The sequence below is a fragment of the Felis catus genome, chromosome D3 (genome assembly GCF_018350175.1).
Source record: "Felis catus isolate Fca126 chromosome D3, F.catus_Fca126_mat1.0, whole genome shotgun sequence".
Lineage (NCBI taxonomy): Eukaryota > Metazoa > Chordata > Mammalia > Carnivora > Felidae > Felis > Felis catus.
The window spans coordinates 91,874,035-91,890,526 of NC_058379.1; the positions used below are offsets into that span (position 1 = coordinate 91,874,035).

Here is a 16,492-nt window from a genome sequence, read left to right on the forward strand (position 1 = left end):
TTCTTTTCCTCTTGTTGTATCCTTATGAGAGGATGGGTGTTAGCCGAGCCCACCGCAGTGACCACGTCACAACACGTGTCAGACCATCCTGCCGTCTGCCTTCCTCTGTGGCGATGTGTGCCTTTTACTTCTCAGCTTCTCAATAAAGCTAGGGGGGAAGAAAAAAGGAAAAGCGATTCTGGTCTATAGTTGCTTCTCAGTTTTCAACTCAGAGACACGTCTGTTTTTTTAGAAGTCACTGTTTTTCCCCATACGTGACGATGTATATGTGTGTGTATAAGTGTAATGTCCCCATTTTTTCATTTTGTGTAGCACAGATGTTTGAAATACCTTTTCTTTGAAAGGGAGCCGGGCTTTGGTTATCTTTTATTTAATTTATTTTTTTATTAAGTTTATTTTGAGAGAGCGAGCCCAAGTGGGGAAGGGCAAAGAGAGGGAGACAGAGAATCCCAAGCAGACTCTGCACCGTCCGTGCAGTGTCCGATGCTGGGGCTCGATCCCGTGAATCGTGAGATCACGCCCTGAGCCAAAATCACTACTCGGACGCTTAACCGACTGAGCCACCCAGGTACCCCATTGTTATCTTTTATTTTAAACCTCAGGGGTGTAATGATTGATCTTCCAAGTTTATCTTCATGTTTTAATTATATTGATATTAGAGCATTTATCTTGCTTTTTAAAACACATTCATCTCACCTCAAATATCAAGTTCATTTTATATGGTGTGCATTATCTATAATAATGTTATGTTTGTCATCATGTTGCAGCATTTGCATTCTCTTACTGTTTATAACGTGTGAAAGCTCTTCTAAGGCTTAAATGGATTTCCTGAAATACTGTAGCAAGATAAAACTTTTTCTCCTGTTACTACAGGAGGAATTTTAGGAGTTTTAAGCACATGTCCAGTTTGTTTTTGAGACACGTTAATCAACTAGAATTTATTCGTGCCTTTCTTTGAGAAGAGTAGTTTACTTAGTATATGTATATATGTATATATGTGTGTATATATAGGAAATTTATGTATGTTTAATTCTCCCTTAATTTTTTTTTTCGAAGATTGAGACCTTATAATTAGTCTAACTTTGTAACAGGAGTTTATGCTTGTAAACTTATAGGTGAAAAAGCATCTAAAAATGAGGCCTATAATTTTACTGCCTTAATAGCTCACAGTAGGGAGCCCCCTCCCCCCACACACTTGCAAAGGACTCAGGATCATTTAGGGGTCTGTTTCTCAATACATGTGCCTGGACACCACCCCAGAGGTTGTCATTCCATGCGTGTTGGGGAAATGACTAAGGCAAAGAGTTGTATAGACTGGATTGTTCCTTGCAGCACTGTGACGGTATACAGTTAGGGCAATAGAGATACTCACCAAAAGTGTGTGATTATGCACTGGACACATTGACCCAGCGGAGTTCCTTGCAGAGGATGATGAGGATGTCCTAGGTACTGACCTGGAAAGGTGGCAAATATGCAGTTGAAGTATAACCAGAACAGGGTGTATGGCCGATCCCACTTGCGTTTGTATATAACAGACCCTTTTGTTAGAACACACGCTGTTAATTATGATTATCTCTGAGAGCGGATTCTTTCACTTTTCTCTTAACGAGCTTCCTAATTACCAGAGAGGGGGCCAGAGGACTTGCAGAGTACACAGGAGCGCATCAGCGAGGGGTTGGATACAGGACTCTGCTCACGGAGTCGCAGGCAGGTCGGGAAGGAATGATGGCAGACCAGGAGGCAGCACGGGGCCAGGGCTCCGGGCGAGGGCTCCTCGTCAGAGAAGCAGCAGTCACTAGGAGTGAGGGTGCCAGCTTCAGGGGACTCACTCTTGACGGTAGGCTCATTGTCATGGAAAAGAAATGAGGCACTGAACATTGTGTGAAGTCGTTTACGGTGGAGGACATAGGTTCCAGAGCCCCAGGAGAGGGTTGGGTGGGGAACCACGGGGGCTGAGGGGTTCCCGCAGAGGTAGGTGGCTGGGGTGGGGCTTGTACGATCTTGGTTTGGACTTGTGTGTGTGCTTCTTTCCTTCAGTCCCTGGTTTTCTCGACACTGCGGGGGGAGCATTAATTTCTTTGGTCACGATCCCTGTCCTCCTTGGCAGGTGACTGTCACGGGCTCGGGGCTATGTCCGTGACCATGGCACAGGTCCTGGGCTTCCGCTGCAGCCAGTGGAGGGGGGGAAAGAGACCGGGAGAGTGAGCCAGAGGGACTGGAGGGAGGGTGGGCGGCCAGGTGGAGCTGCCAGAGCCAGCGGGCGGAAGGCACGCCGAGCGGTGCTGATCCAGAACTCGGTAGCAGGCCACAGAAGGCCTGTGAGCACGTCGTGTTCTTCAGTAACAGGGTCTTTCTGTTGGGGACCGGAGAAGGTTGAGCAGAACCGCGATTTGATGGAGGCGTTGTCGCGGCATATGTCTCCGTGGGATTCGGTCTGTGGGTCCTGGGGGAGGCGACTCCAGCTGTTTTGAGCGGGAGCCGAGTCCCCAGGACAAAGCCGGGGAGCGTGGAACAGCGTTGCAGCTTCCAGAGAGAGAGAGAGTGACTCTGAATGGCACTGATTCGGCTCTGCTGGTCCCAAACACTCGTGAACTGGGACAAGTTTGGGCAGTTTTAGGTTTGTGCTGTGTCGATTAAACACAGGTCACAGGGAGGGTGCCGAGTTCTCTTTGAAAAACAGGTGGGCTTCTGGTGCAGGCATCAGGAGGTACAGGTCCCTTTCCTGAGTCTGATATGGGAGTGACGTGACGTGACTTGCGGAGCCTCTGAATCCTCCCCAGCTTTGCTTTTTCCTCCGCTGTCTGAGATTGGCGGCAGCGGGAATGAAGAAGGGGAAATAGGTCTCTGAGGCCGTGGGGACGTAGGGTCCCCAGGACGGCAAAGGACCGAACGAGACCGGAGAGGGAGTTCTCAAAACTTCTGAACTCCTGGCCCCATGTGACTGGGGGGCTTGTCGTTCACGTGCAACAAGGAGAGTTGGGAGGGAGAAGTAGGTTTTAGGGCGGAGAACCGAGCTGTGGTCTGGAGTGTCCAGGAAGGCCACGGTGTCCTGAGAGGTGCCTGCCAAGAATCCTCACACGGGAGTTAGTGGCCCAGGATCCTGACCGGCAGCCGTGTGGCCCTGGGGCAGCAGGGGGCGCCTGGGCAGAGCGACGGTGAGGTCTCCCTCTTAACATTCCAGGTGAATAGGAAGCGATCGAAAAGGCTCAAATGCGTGTTTGTCCTGAATTGCGTACTTAGCTCAATGGCTTGATCAAGACCTAAGTTTCACAGTCAACCTAAGGGGGTTCTTTATTTATTGAAAGTCGGTAAAACCTGGAATACTTCAGTTACCAGTTTTCCTATTCACAGATAACCCTTTAATAGCATTTCTATAAAAATAGACTTTTTTTTTAGAACAGAAGATCACGTTAGAGTCATTTGTGTTTTGAGTTTATTGTCGTCCTTGGGGTACAGTCTTTATACCGAACAAATAAGGGATTCGGAGTCCTGGTTAACCTACAGTTTGGATACGGTTATTTTGATTCCATGCCAGCAAATGTAGGAATGCATTAAAAATTGGCTCTAGAACCAGAGGAAGGAACTGCAATGTACGTATATCCCTTGTGTTGGAAAATACCTGTCTTACGTTAACTTTATAAGTGTTTCCCAGTTTTTTAAAATAGCCAGTTTCTAACACAATTAAAATAGCATTTAGCTGCAACACTGGAAATCTAGATCTTAACTCCTCCAAATTTTCATCTTGGGGAAAACAGATGCCTTTTGACATTTAACTTTTTTAGTAGCATTAACAGTGAATTATTCCTGATTTTCTTTTGGTTTGTAGGTCTTATCCAGCCCATTCCAAGAAACCAGTTTTTTCAAAGTTATTTTAATAACAATTTTGTAAACGAAGCAGACAGACCGTACAAGTGTTTTTACTGTCATCGGGCATATAAAAAGTCTTGCCACCTTAAACAGCACATCAGGTAAGGTGATGTCCACCCAGAAATGGGAGATATAGCTTAATTGCAGTGATTCGGTGAGCGGGTAGCTTGTAGAAATAGTAAGGACGGGTGGTGTTTGTTTTTGGGATTCGAAAATGTCACATTTGACCCCACAGTATTTATTGGTGACTGATACATATATATTTTTATGTTTATTTATTTTTGAGAGAGAGTGTCAGCATGAGTGGGGGGGGGAGAGAGAGAGGGAGACACAAAATCCGAAGCAGGCTCCAGGCTCTGAGTTGTCAGTGCAGAGTCCGATGTGGGGCTCAAACTCACGAACCGTGAGATCATGACCTGAACTGAAGGCCGACCGACGCTTAACCAACTGAGCCACCCAGGCCCCCCCGGTGACTGATATGTTCATTCATTAAGTGTTTTGACTAGACTATTCTACCCAGAAATTGTCACCGCATTTTATTTGCACGATTATATGTCAGCATTTGCAATTTCTAGGACGTGTCAAACAAGTACTGGGTTTCTTGAGTTACAGTGAGGTACTGTAACGGTTTTCCAGATTCATTCATCAGAATTTAGATGAATGCTTGGTGCTAGCAACAGTGAAAAGAAAGCAGAGACTTGGTCGCGAGAGATGGTGAAATGTCATGAAAACGTTGAGAACTTCGAGGCGGACTTGCCATAGACCTTTGTCTCCGCCGTGCGCCGCTGTGTGGCTCAGGCAAGTCCCTCGAGCTCTGAATCTCCGGCGCTCTCGCTGGTAGAATGTCCAGAAGGGTGTCCCCACTGCCGAGCCTTCCGCCGCCGTGGTGCTCAGTGAAACGGTGGACACGTGTGCTCTAGCCTAACGTACGAAGCATTGTAACGTTGTAAGACGCTCATTCACTAACATTTTTATTCTTTTTAGATCACATACAGGTGAAAAGCCTTTTAAATGTTCTCAGTGTGGAAGAGGCTTTGTTTCTGCGGGAGTGCTCAAAGCACACGTCCGCACGCACACTGGAGTCAAGTCTTTCAAGTGTCTGATATGTAACGGGGCTTTCACTACTGGCGGTAGCCTACGGCGACACATGGGTATCCACAATGACCTTCGTCCCTATATGTGTCCCTATTGCCAGAAAACGTTTAAGACCTCGCTAAATTGCAAAAAGCACATGAAAACCCATAGGTAGGTGTAATTCTGATGGTCCTTTTTTAGTTATCTGTAATTCCCAGATGGGGGTGCAGAGTGGTTTTGAGAAATAATGGTCTTTGTTTCCTGTTTTATTGCTTCTAGCTGAGGTGTATGGACTAGATAAACTTTTATGTCATCGTCTAAGAGCCACACGCTCAAAACATTCACTCTTTTGTTTTTAATGTAATATCGAAGTGGTGTCTGTTGGGCTAAATGCTTTGTAAATTCTCTCTAGTCAGCAGTCGCCCAAGTGCGGGGTAGACTGTGCCCGGTACAATCAGGTGGTGAAGAGGGCCAAAAATACAGTGGTAGTCACGTGCCCTGTGATTTCCCGGCACATCGTTAGTGTCTCCGAACGCTCATCACTCTGTGTTGTTGACTTGAAAAGAACGTGTGTTTTAGCGATCACACAAACCCGTCATTAAAGCTCGCTGACGTTTGTATCTGATTCGAGGACTCTCTCATCTCCAGATGGAGGTGACCCAAGAAGCCCTCGCACCGGTGCATTTCTGGCTGTGTCTGGAGCTCATTCACTGGGATTTCTGTGAAGGCACAGTATTCTGTGTTGTACTGGGAAGGCTGCACAAGGTCACCACGTCCCGGGATACTGTGACAGGAAGAGTCGCTAGGTCTGCCGTAAGAGAACATGAAAGCTTCTGCTCCCGAGTATTTCCTCTTCAGGCAGTATTTTAACCCAGATATCTCTGCCTGATACTATCAACAAGGCCAAACCCCACGTGTTAGGATAAGCTACTTGGGAGAGGTAGTTGTTTGGTATTAGCCCTCTGGATGCCTCAGCACGTAGGACAAGGAAGAACGGTGTTTGATTTTGGCCCAGTTATCACTTAGCTGCGAGGTTTCACTGCTTCTTGAGACCATCCTAGGGCACGTGATGGTGCTGGTGTCGACCAATCTTATGTCCGGTTTATATTTTCCTCCTTTTAGGGAGTAAATGATGTGCTTTGTGTGCATTTGAACTGGGGGACTGGTGGCCACGGAGGTTCAGGGCTCTGTGCTCCCTGGCTGCTGTGCGGGCGTGCCTGGGAGCAGCGTGTGCTAACAGGGTAGAGCTTGGGTTCGACCTGGCCTGGGGGCAGGCGGATAATACTTTTTCTCCGTCAAGAACCCAGGCCTTTTCAAGTCTGTGCACTTGCCACAGTAGCGTGGGGGTCCACGTCCGAGGCCTTGTTTATGGACTCGACGGCCAGTAGTAGAATTTCTGGGAAGTAGGTCAGCTGTTTTTAGCTGGGTCACCTCTCTTAGGTGGAGTGTCGTATCGGCCACTGCTTGTCACGGGTTATGCTGTGGGACACCTGCCACAGTTACTTGAGATGAATGTGTGACTTTGAGGTGACAGCCTGGAGACTGGTAGGTCTGTGGTGGGGCAGAGCTGGGTGTCGTCTTACAGATTGGATGTGTCTGAACCCACCTGCAGGCAGCCCGTAGCTCCGGTGTTTCATCCCTTTGTTTGAAGTGGTGGGAATTCCTAAAATGCCATACACAGTTATTTTAAAAGTAAGTGTAAAAGGCAAAAGTATAGAAAGTAGCCAAGGTGCACAAGTTACATACAGGATGCACTTCCGTCCTCTGGGGAGTGACGGCAGAGCCATACGTGACTGTCACGGGCTCCCCACAGTCCCCGGCGTTGTAAAGCTGTGACCGTGCATATTTCATACTTGTCTGTCTTATTACATTTTGTTTCCCCTTCTCAGTGAAAGTAGTTTAGAAGTGACTGGTTTTGATATTAGAAAATGAAGCAGGTAGAGTTTGGAGCTAAGAATGGAATTCCCAGGAGGCGGATTCATGCGATTCTGGAACCAGGCAGATGGTGGAGTGTATGTGGGTGTGACCCTGGCGTCTTAGAGGGGAGCAGACTGTTCTTGTCCTAGATGTTGTCCACCTGTTAGCCAGGTAATCGTTTCAGCTGGGATTTTACGTTCTTTGATCCACTCACTGAATGCCTTATTCGTTTCTATCTTTGAAAGCAAATTGTTGACCTTGGTGGAAACGTACCGGGTATACTTACAGTACGTAAAAGCAGTACTAACGTGAATACGGGTTCTGCAGAAATACGGAGCAGCCACGTACATACCTCATAGTCCGTGCCGTGTCACGCATGGGTCCCTGGAAGATGTCTGTGTCCCCAGACTGTGGGGCCAGCAGGCCACGGCACTCGGGCCCTCTTCTGTACCCCACATTTGTTTATGATACTGAAATCTGTCCATAAAGGTGCTATCTTGTTTCGTTCGGTTCTTTTTCTGAATACTTGAACTCCTTGCAGAGTCTGCACTAGGACAGTTTTACTGTGAAACGTATGGTATCTTTTAAACTCTTTTTTAAGACGTTACCTATTCTGGTACGTGTTCTGCTCTCTCCTCTTTGCTGCCTTCATATCCCTATAATCTGTGAAAGCACTTAGAGTCCGGGGAACGTGATTTTTTTTCTCCGGAACTCTTACTAGTGTTTAATTTGAGCTGGATTGCCGCCATGGCTTCAAGATGAAGTCATTCTTTTAAATGTTGTTAGTAAGTGACCGACCGCACAGCGGTCCTTCGCGCCAGCGGTTCTCGGCGGCCCCTGACCGCGCGGCCTCTCGTTGCTGTTCTGAAGGTACGAGCTCGCCCAGCAGCTCCAGCAGCACCAGCAGCATCAGCCGGCCGCCCCCCTGGACGACAGCACCGGGGACCAGCAGAGCGTGCACGCCCCGACGCACGTGCAGGTGGACATCGAGAGCGAGGAGCTGCGGCGGGCGGCCGCGGACACCGCCAACCCCGAGGCCATGCTAGACCTGGAGCCACAGCAGGTCGTGCGCACGGAGGACGCGGGGCTCGGCCAGCCGTTGACACACCAGCCTCTGGAAGCGGACGAAGGCAAATATTCCAGAAGTCCTAACGTTTACAGTCACCCGTACGGTTTTTGCAGCCGTTCACACTCCCTCCAGTCTGGGTTGGGGTCTCTGATCTCTGAGTTTTCGGATCCCAGTTTGTGCCGTGTGCGAGCCTGAGAGGGTCTGCTGGGATCCCGAATTCCAGAGATAGGACCCTTCACACACACTCCTCTTGTAGGCACTTTTAGCCCTTCGTGTGTCGAGAAGGGCCTGCGTGCTCAGGAAGTGTACATCTTTGTGACCTCTAGCATTGTGTAATGGCGCCCTGAGCATCTGACTCACGAAATGGTATGGCTCTGTGAATTGTCGCGCATCCACAAGTGGGTAGGCCCCGGACCCAGCGGGTTGCTTTCTTCATCAGCAGGGTCTTGCTGCAAACAGATGTCAGCTTAGCTGTAGACAGTGAGCTCGGTGACGTGGTTGGTTCGTGTCTGGCACAGTTTCCTTGTCTTTCACGAGCCTAACAGACAGTTTGCTGGCCAGGTTACCGTTCCGTGTTACGGGGCTCCCAGACGTATTTTGTCTGTGAGCACGATTTTGTGCTTTTTATCCTCTGGGTTTCCTGGAACAATGCCCATCCAAAAATATATATTTTTTTTAAATGTAATTTTTTTAAGTTTATTTATTTATTTTGAGAGAGACAGAGACAGCGCAAGTAGGGGAGGGGCAGAGAGAGAGGGAGAGAGAATCCCAAGCAGACTCTGTGCTGCTTCTGCAGAGCCCAGCATGGGGCTCGAACTTACGAACTGTGAGATCCTGACCTGAGCCGAAACGAAGAATCGGATGCTTAACCGACTGAGCCACCCAGGGCCCCTGAAAAGCTTTTAAATAGTCATTGAATGTAATTGCATTTAGGATATTTTCCCTGTAGAAGAACGTCTAAGTTTTAGGGTAAACTGTGAAGTGACATTCTGGAAGTACAAAGGTAATGCCTCAACTATAGTATCTATCTGTCGTGTATTTTGTGTTGTGTATATATTTATACAGGTATATGTACTTCCTACTGTCTTTCCAAAAGAAGGAGGCTCATTTTTGAGAACTCACTAAAGTATCATTTTGGACGGATTGGTAGATCTGAAATGACTTCGGAGTTTACAACTTGCCCCTTGTGTTTGCATGTCTACCTCAGATGGGTTCGTGGCCCCGCCGCCCGCCCTGCCAGGGCCCGTGGACCAGTTTGAGGAACGGGCTCCAGCACAGTCCTTCGAACCGGCTGGCTTGTCGCAGGGTCAGTGAGCTGCACCCGGGTTGGGTTGTCTTCATAGCAGCCTTCGGTGTTCGTTTTAAGGCCCTTCCGAAGTTTATGATTTCAAACTGATAACTTTCTGCATGGATCGTGTGTGTGTGTGTGTGTGTGTGTGTGTGTGTGCGCGCGCGCGCGCGCGTGCGCACTGCGTGTGGCTGCTCAGTCGTCTGGAAGGCGCCTTAGTGACCATTCTGCACGTGGTTTGTAGCCGAGCAGTGGTGACTGAGTAGAAGGGGACTCTGGGGTGGCTGCGTAGACACCTCGTGTGCTGGACGCAGCACCTGTTCTCAGAGCCTGCCGATGTCGGCTAATCCTCATTCTAGTTCAGAAGGTAGAAATGTCCCTTTAAACATCTTTATTTGTAAAACCGACTTTTTTTTTTTTTCTTTTTACCTTCTTTGTGTGTGACCGGAGCATCTTTTGTAGGACTCGTGTTTTCTGATTTGTTTCAGGCTTCCCCGTGACGGATCCGTACGGTCAGCAGACCGCGTTCGCGCCTGTCCAGCAGCTGCAGGACTCGAGCACGCTGGAGTCTCAGGCCCTGTCCGCCAGCTTCCACCAGCAGAGCCTGCTCCCCGTGCCCGGCTCTGACGCCATGAACGTGGTGAGTGTGCGTGGTGTGCCCGGCGCCTTCAGGCTTCCCTGTAACCTCGTGGACGTCGCTCACTTAGGAGGGCACGCTGACGTCTCATACCGACAGTGTCGCGTCGCCTGTGACGCTGAAACGTTCAGCATGAGCGTCTTCTCTTTGAAAACATTTAAACTTGGCTGAGAGATTTCAGTCCCGTGACGTGGGATTTTACAAAACTTCTTAGAACTCAGAGAAGTCAGTAATGTGTAATAACGTGAAGGATGTCATGTTGCGTTAGTGACAAGCTATGTGTTTTTATTTGCGGAATCTTACATCTCAGAATGGAAATACAAGGGATGCTGATGTCCTAAAAATAAATATCTGAATACATCATTTAAAAGTTTTACTCAGTCTGGGGCACCTGGGTGGCTCAGTCGGTTGAGCGTCCGGCCTCGGCTCAGGTCATGATCTCACAGTTTGTGGGTTCGAACCCTGCGTTGGGCTCTGTGCCGATAGCACGGAGCCTGGAGCTGCTTCGGATTCTGTGTCTCCCTCTCTCTCTGTCCCTCCCCCACTCACGCCCTGTCCCTCTCTCAAAAATAAATAAACATAAAAAAAGTTAAAAAGAAAAGTTTTACTCAGTCTCATTGGAGACATTTAAAGTTTTGTTTTGCTTTTGATTTTTTCCACGTTTGGAAATTTTTCAATAGTGAAGGAAATGACCGGCCAATGAATGGTTCGCTTTCTGTGAAAGCCGCTGTTGAAAACAGCCGGAGCCACCATGGGTAGCTTCTCCCGCTACCTGGACCCTCCAGGCCTGGACCCTCCAGGGAAAATTCAGAGCACTCTTCAAAGCTTAGAAGGCCTGTGGTCCAAATGCTGCATCCGGGTAGGACCTGGGGAGTGGATGACATGCTGTCTCTCCCTGTGGTTCTGTGACAAGCGAGGCAGTGGGAGTTTATTCATTTTCAGTAACACGAGAGCAGATGAGTAATCTCTCATTAAGAATTATAAAAAATATGGAAAGATCAACAATTTCATTCTTGGCTAGCCTTTGTATCAAAGCAAATTAATAGAAAATCAGTAAGTATTTACTAAAATTGATATGAATGATTATTTTGTTTTTTGAAAAACATTTTTTAATGTTTATTTATTTTTGAGAAACAGAGCATGAGCGGGGGAGGGGCAGAGAGAGAGGGAGACACAGGATCTGAAGCAGGCTCCTGGCTGTCGGCACAGAGCCCGGTGCGGGGCTCGAACTCATGAACCGTGCATGGGATGTGTATGACCTGAGCTGAAGTCGAAGGCTTAATCGACTGAGCCACCCAGGCGCCCCTGAATGATTTTCATTATTAATCTAGCCAGATGATTATATGGAGCTACTTAGCGTTACTCCTTTGAATCTGCATTTATAAATCTTATCCTTAGTTGTCGGTTGTTTTGCATTTCTGTATAGATACTCAGGTAGTCTGCTTTATACTTGTGCTAAATTTTAGACAACTCGTTTGATCCAAGAGTCGTCCCAAGAAGAACTGGAACTGCAGACCCCACGCCCCGAATTCCTGGAGGCCGGGGAGGACCAGGGCCGGCGCTCCTACAGGTAGCTGTCTGCACGGGGGGCCGGCGGACGCCAGTCCTGACCGCCGCTCGCCCAGCGCACGCGTCACCCTTCCCAGGGCCTTGTGATTTAACTCAACGACTCTGAACGGGCTCTGTTCTCATCCCATTTTATTGTAACTAAAGGATCGGAGACCAAAGAGATTAGCTTGCTAAGATTTCTACAGCTGGTTAGTGTCCGCCACCTGCCTGTGCGTTTCACCTGCCGTGCGGTGACTTCCTGTTACTGCCGAGAGCCACTGTTACCACGTTTTCAGAAAAACTTCAATTTGTTGGGTGTCTTTTTGTTCAGGGTTCTGTGCGTGCCGTATATATAACAGCCAAGGAGCACCGTGACCGCGGAGACTGCGTTTACATTTGCCTGTTCCTCATGCTTCCGTTCCCTTAGCCGTGTGCGCCGAGTGCCTACGGTGGCCGTGTGCTGTTCGGGACGCGTGCGGTGCCCTGCAGAGCGGGCAGGCCACAGCCCAGCTCCCACGGGATGGGAACGTTCACAGGGAACAAGATAGACATACTCGTATACAATTAAATAGGAGTGTTGTCTTTGTAGAGATAGTCTTGGCTTTATAATATTTTAGTAATTTTATTTGCTGAAAATACTTTTGAAAGTCTAAATTTAAATTTTTTCCACAGCCATTTAACAACAACAAAAAATACTTTACAGTTACTCTTAAAAAATGGTGAGCTATCTTATCTCAAGTCAGTGTCTTAACTGAGGATTTTGAAAATGGCTAAGATTTGCCAATGTCATTAAGCTGTAATGTGTAATGTCACTCTCCCATTTCCATAGGTTTTGTTTTTCACACACAACCTCGAGTACCTTGAACTGGTGTTTTTATACAGGAGGTTTTTCACTTTTGGGAGCATATTATCCTGAGATCTTCACGAATTTGCGAATGCAACACGGTATTTGTGCAGTGGTTGCTAATTCGGGGATCTGAGATACACAGAGATGGGCCTCAGGACTTCTGAGACTCTCCTCTATTTTATTCATACTTTGATCTATTCAGCGGGTATTCACTGGCTCGTGTTTAAGTGGGATTTTGCATTGGTATTTTTAAGTGAGATTAATCTGATTGATGTTTTCTCATGATTCCTTTGTGACATGTGCTTGGTTTTCCAGGACTTGTGGCCTTGCATCATTTGTGCATTTATTCAGTGTTTATTAAGAACCCACTAGATTAGTGAGCAAGACAGAACAAAAGCTTCATTCCTCAGGAGTTGGCAATCTAGTGGGAAGAGATGATAGCAAGATGGATGGGCGAGGTGCACAGCAGATGGGGACAGAGACAGCAGGAAGGGGTGGTGGGTGCTGGGTGGCAGCCAGTGGGAGAGCAGGCGCTACTGTCCTGGGACTGGTTGTAGATGCCTTATCCATTCAGAAGGTGGGGTCCTCACGGGACCTCCAACAGGCAGAGGTGTGGGAGGAGGGGAGGGGCTGAGGACGGCCTCTGGGACTCTGACCTCAGAGCTGGGAGGGTGAAATCACTGCCCCTAGAAATGGGCCACCCCTGGGGGAGCAGGTATGGCACAAAGACCAGGACTTGGTTTCATGTCATCAGGGCTGGTGTTGGGGAACAGGGGTGGCGTCATCAGGGCTGGTGCTGGGGAACAGCAGACGGTTTGCCCTCAGTGTTGGCCTCTGTGACCCAGGCTGGCATTGGACACGTGAGGGGACAGCTGTGTGATTGCACGGCGGGCAGGGTAGTTCGTGAGGCGAGGGGAGGCAGAGAAGGGTCCTGTCTCCGCGTGGACGGAGGCTGGTCCTGGGGCGGGAGCGTGACTGGGCGGGGGTGACGTCCTGGCTTCAGACTGTTCTCTGAGGGCCGGTGTCTGTCCACACAACTGCCGATGTTGTTCCCGTGCTGGAAATTGGTCATAATCTGTAGGTGTGGGCACCGGAGCCTTCCTCAGCAAACGTCGTGTGGTTTAGCGGTACTCAGTTCTGCAAATGGAGTATTTTCCTCGGCTGCCCTATATACAGAGCCAGTCCCGACTTCATTGGCGGAATTAGCTTTCTCACATCAGCTGGTGAATGCTGTTTGCTTGCTTCTCTGGTTTTTTCAAAAAGCAAGCTTGCGTCAGAACGAACTTTGGAAACGCATCTACATTTGCCAGTCTTTAGATCGGTGTGGACACTAGGGGGCAGTAACTGCATCTGCAGATGTCTGGTCCTAGGGAGCGTGGTTTGGAACGTGACTCATTTCCTACTGCAGGTAAAACTTGGAAAAGCTAGGGAAATATAATAGAAGAAGCTTTCTAAATCTTTTTTTTTTTTTTTTTAGTTTTTAATAATACGTGAATAAGAATTTAGAAGTTTATAATTATTTTATCCTTGAAGCAATTTTGGTATATTCTGTAACAACTTAGGGGAAAATAATACTGTACATTTACATAGTATTCAAAATAGATCTAGGAAAATGTGTTTTGTGAAGTATTTTATAAACCAAAAGAGTATATGAACTGGCATTTCCAAGTGTCTGGACTCAGGAATGATTCTGACCCTGAAGCAGTGGAAGGTTTCACAGTGTCTCCTATGACTTAGTAAAGAAAATAGTACGTGATAAATTATCTTCCTGTTCTGTATAAAGGAGGAGTTTCCGACCAATCAAATATTACGCCTGCTGGGGATTGGTACGGGATTTACCAACATTGAAATAATAAAGTATGTGTAAGACCACAGACCCTCTGAGCAGAATTTGATCTAATGTAATAATTTCTGTAATGGCGACGCCTGATTGTTTCCTGATCACTGGTGAAGATTGTTTCTCTTCCAGTCTCAGCTGTCAGATCTGAGTGAGCTCTGAATGAACGCATTCTCTGCTTTTCACTCTGTGTTCGCAGGTGTGAGTACTGCAACAAAGGCTTTAAGAAGTCCAGCCACCTGAAGCAGCACGTGCGGTCGCACACTGGGGAGAAGCCCTACAAGTGCAAGCTCTGTGGCCGTGGCTTCGTGTCCTCGGGCGTTCTCAAGTCTCACGAGAAGACCCACACAGGTCGCTGTCTGCCTCGCACTGGGGTTTTGTGGTTTTCAGTGTGTTCGTGGAGGGGCGCGGCCATCGCCACCCCCTGATCCTAGAACATTGTCGTCATAGGCCAAAGAAGCTCTGTACCTGTTGTGGCCCCTCCCCGTTTCCCTCGGTGCCCTCCCCACCCCAGTGTCCCAGGCAACCACACATCTGCTTCCGTGCGTTGGCCTCTTCTGGACATTGCATGCAGGGGGAAACATACAAGATAGGGCTCCTGGTACTGAGCTTGTGTGGGGGCCGGTCCACATTGTAGCGGGTGTTAGCACTGCGTTCCCTTTTGTAGGGATAACCTTCCCCTGTGTGGGTGGACCCTCTCATTATCACCAGTTGTTGGTCCTGTGAGTTGTCCTTAGGCTTCTAGGAATTAGCCTGCTGTGAACATGTGCATACCTTTTTGTGGACCTATGTTTCCATTTCTCTGTTTACTGGTGAAATTGCCCGGTCATATGGTAACTCCGTGTAACCCTTCGAGTTGATCAGCCTGCTTTCCAAAGTGGCTGCACTGTTTTACTTTCTACCAGCAATGGACGAAGGTTCTGGTTTCACTCTCTTGTCAACACCAGGCCTATCGTGTGTCCCTTCTGTTATGACTGTCCTTGGGAGTGTGTGGTGGTGTCTGATCGTGGCTTTGATTTGCGTTTCTCTAGTGGCTAATGGTGTGGAGCATCTTTTCATGTGCGTGTTGAGAAATGGCTATCCTAATCCTGTGTCATTTTTAAATTAGATAATTTGCTAACATTATTGCATTATTTAAAGAGTTTTCAAAATATATTCTTTATCAGATCGATGATTTGCCGTTGAGTATATTTTAAATATATTTAATTTTGTATTTTTATTTTGTATATCATATCTGTTTTACATCAGTATACTCTGTATAAGGCTTTATCTGAAAATAAAAACAGACACACAAAACAAGGGAGCGGTCTGGCGGGTGCTGGGAAGACAGGCCGAGGGCAGGGCCCGTGAGGGCAGGTCTGGGGTCCTGCTAAGGGGTCCGCTGTCCCCGCAGCAGAGAGCAGCCTGTACGACTCCTGCAACGAGCGCTGGCCGCTGGCCGCTGTGGTCAGTCAGGGGGGCCTCTGTGCCCTCAGTCCGGAGAAGAGGGTCCTCCCATCGGGCCCGGCTGGAGACTGAAGCTGTACAGAGGGGCTGTGGGCCGCTCCCCCGTCGTTTGCTGTGGGAGCGAGGAAAAAAGATGGACTGGAGAAAACGTCTCGAGGGTACGGTCCACGGCGTGTCGTCAGTTTCAGTGTAGCAGACGGAGGGGCGGAGAGGACTTGGCGTTGGTCTGGAGCCGCGCGCTCGGAGGCTGTGATCGCACGAGAGAATTAGTAGGAAGATGTGCTGTCGTGGCCACGTCCTGGCACGAGACCAGGGCGAAGACGGTCTCGGTTTTGTGGCTTGTTGAACGTATCTCTGTGTGTCCTCGAGTACTTAGGGCTGTAAGGTAACGAGATGCGGTTCCGTTGTCACAGGAGTGAAGGCGTTCAGCTGCAGTGTTTGCAACGCTTCGTTCACGACCAACGGCAGCCTCACCAGGCACATGGCCACGCACATGGGCATGAAGCCCTACAAGTGTCCGTTCTGCGAGCAGGGCTTCCGCACCACAGTCCACTGCAAGAAGCACATGAAGAGGCACCAGGCGGCCCCCTCTGCCGCGCCAGCCCCGGGGGAGGCGGACGGAGGAGGTACTGCCCGTGTGGGTGGAGGTCCGGGGAGCGGGTGCTGACGTGCCCAGAGATCGTGTACGTGTCACCCCTTCCAGTGGTTTCTTTTCTGACGACCACGGCCTGAGTGCCCTGAAAACCAGGTTCGGAGAGGCGCGGAGAGGGAAACCCCCCGTCACCGGTCACCGCTCCCGGGGCGGCCGTGCACGTGGGTGGAGGTGCGGTTTCCCACCGGAGAGGGGTTCGTGCTCCGCATCATGGGCGTGTTTGGTACCCGGCACAGGTGCGCGTCAGGTCCGGGGACTGCACGCATGTCCCTCGTTTTCTCTCACGCGCTCCCCACAGTGCACGCACCGC

The 16,492-nt window shown here is 49.0% G+C and overlaps 1 protein-coding gene across 12 annotated transcripts in view; it reads left to right on the plus strand.

The window, feature by feature from the left end:
- Window positions 1–16,492, plus strand: part of ZNF236 (zinc finger protein 236) — a 107,635-nt gene that overhangs the window by 57,378 nt on the left and 33,765 nt on the right. For 10 of the 12 annotated variants that reach the window (XM_023242112.2, XM_045041269.1, XM_023242113.2 and 7 more), the window contains 8 exons: window positions 3,827–3,968; window positions 4,852–5,112; window positions 7,729–7,988; window positions 9,135–9,233; window positions 9,704–9,855; window positions 11,319–11,422; window positions 14,284–14,435; window positions 15,944–16,156. In XM_023242112.2, coding sequence (XP_023097880.1) covers window positions 3,827–3,968; window positions 4,852–5,112; window positions 7,729–7,988; window positions 9,135–9,233; window positions 9,704–9,855; window positions 11,319–11,422; window positions 14,284–14,435; window positions 15,944–16,156 — 1,383 coding nt within the window. The remainder of the gene's footprint in view (window positions 1–3,826; window positions 3,969–4,851; window positions 5,113–7,728; window positions 7,989–9,134; window positions 9,234–9,703; window positions 9,856–11,318; window positions 11,423–14,283; window positions 14,436–15,943; window positions 16,157–16,492) is intronic. The other 2 variants (XM_045041267.1, XM_045041268.1) reach the window with 2 other exon arrangements.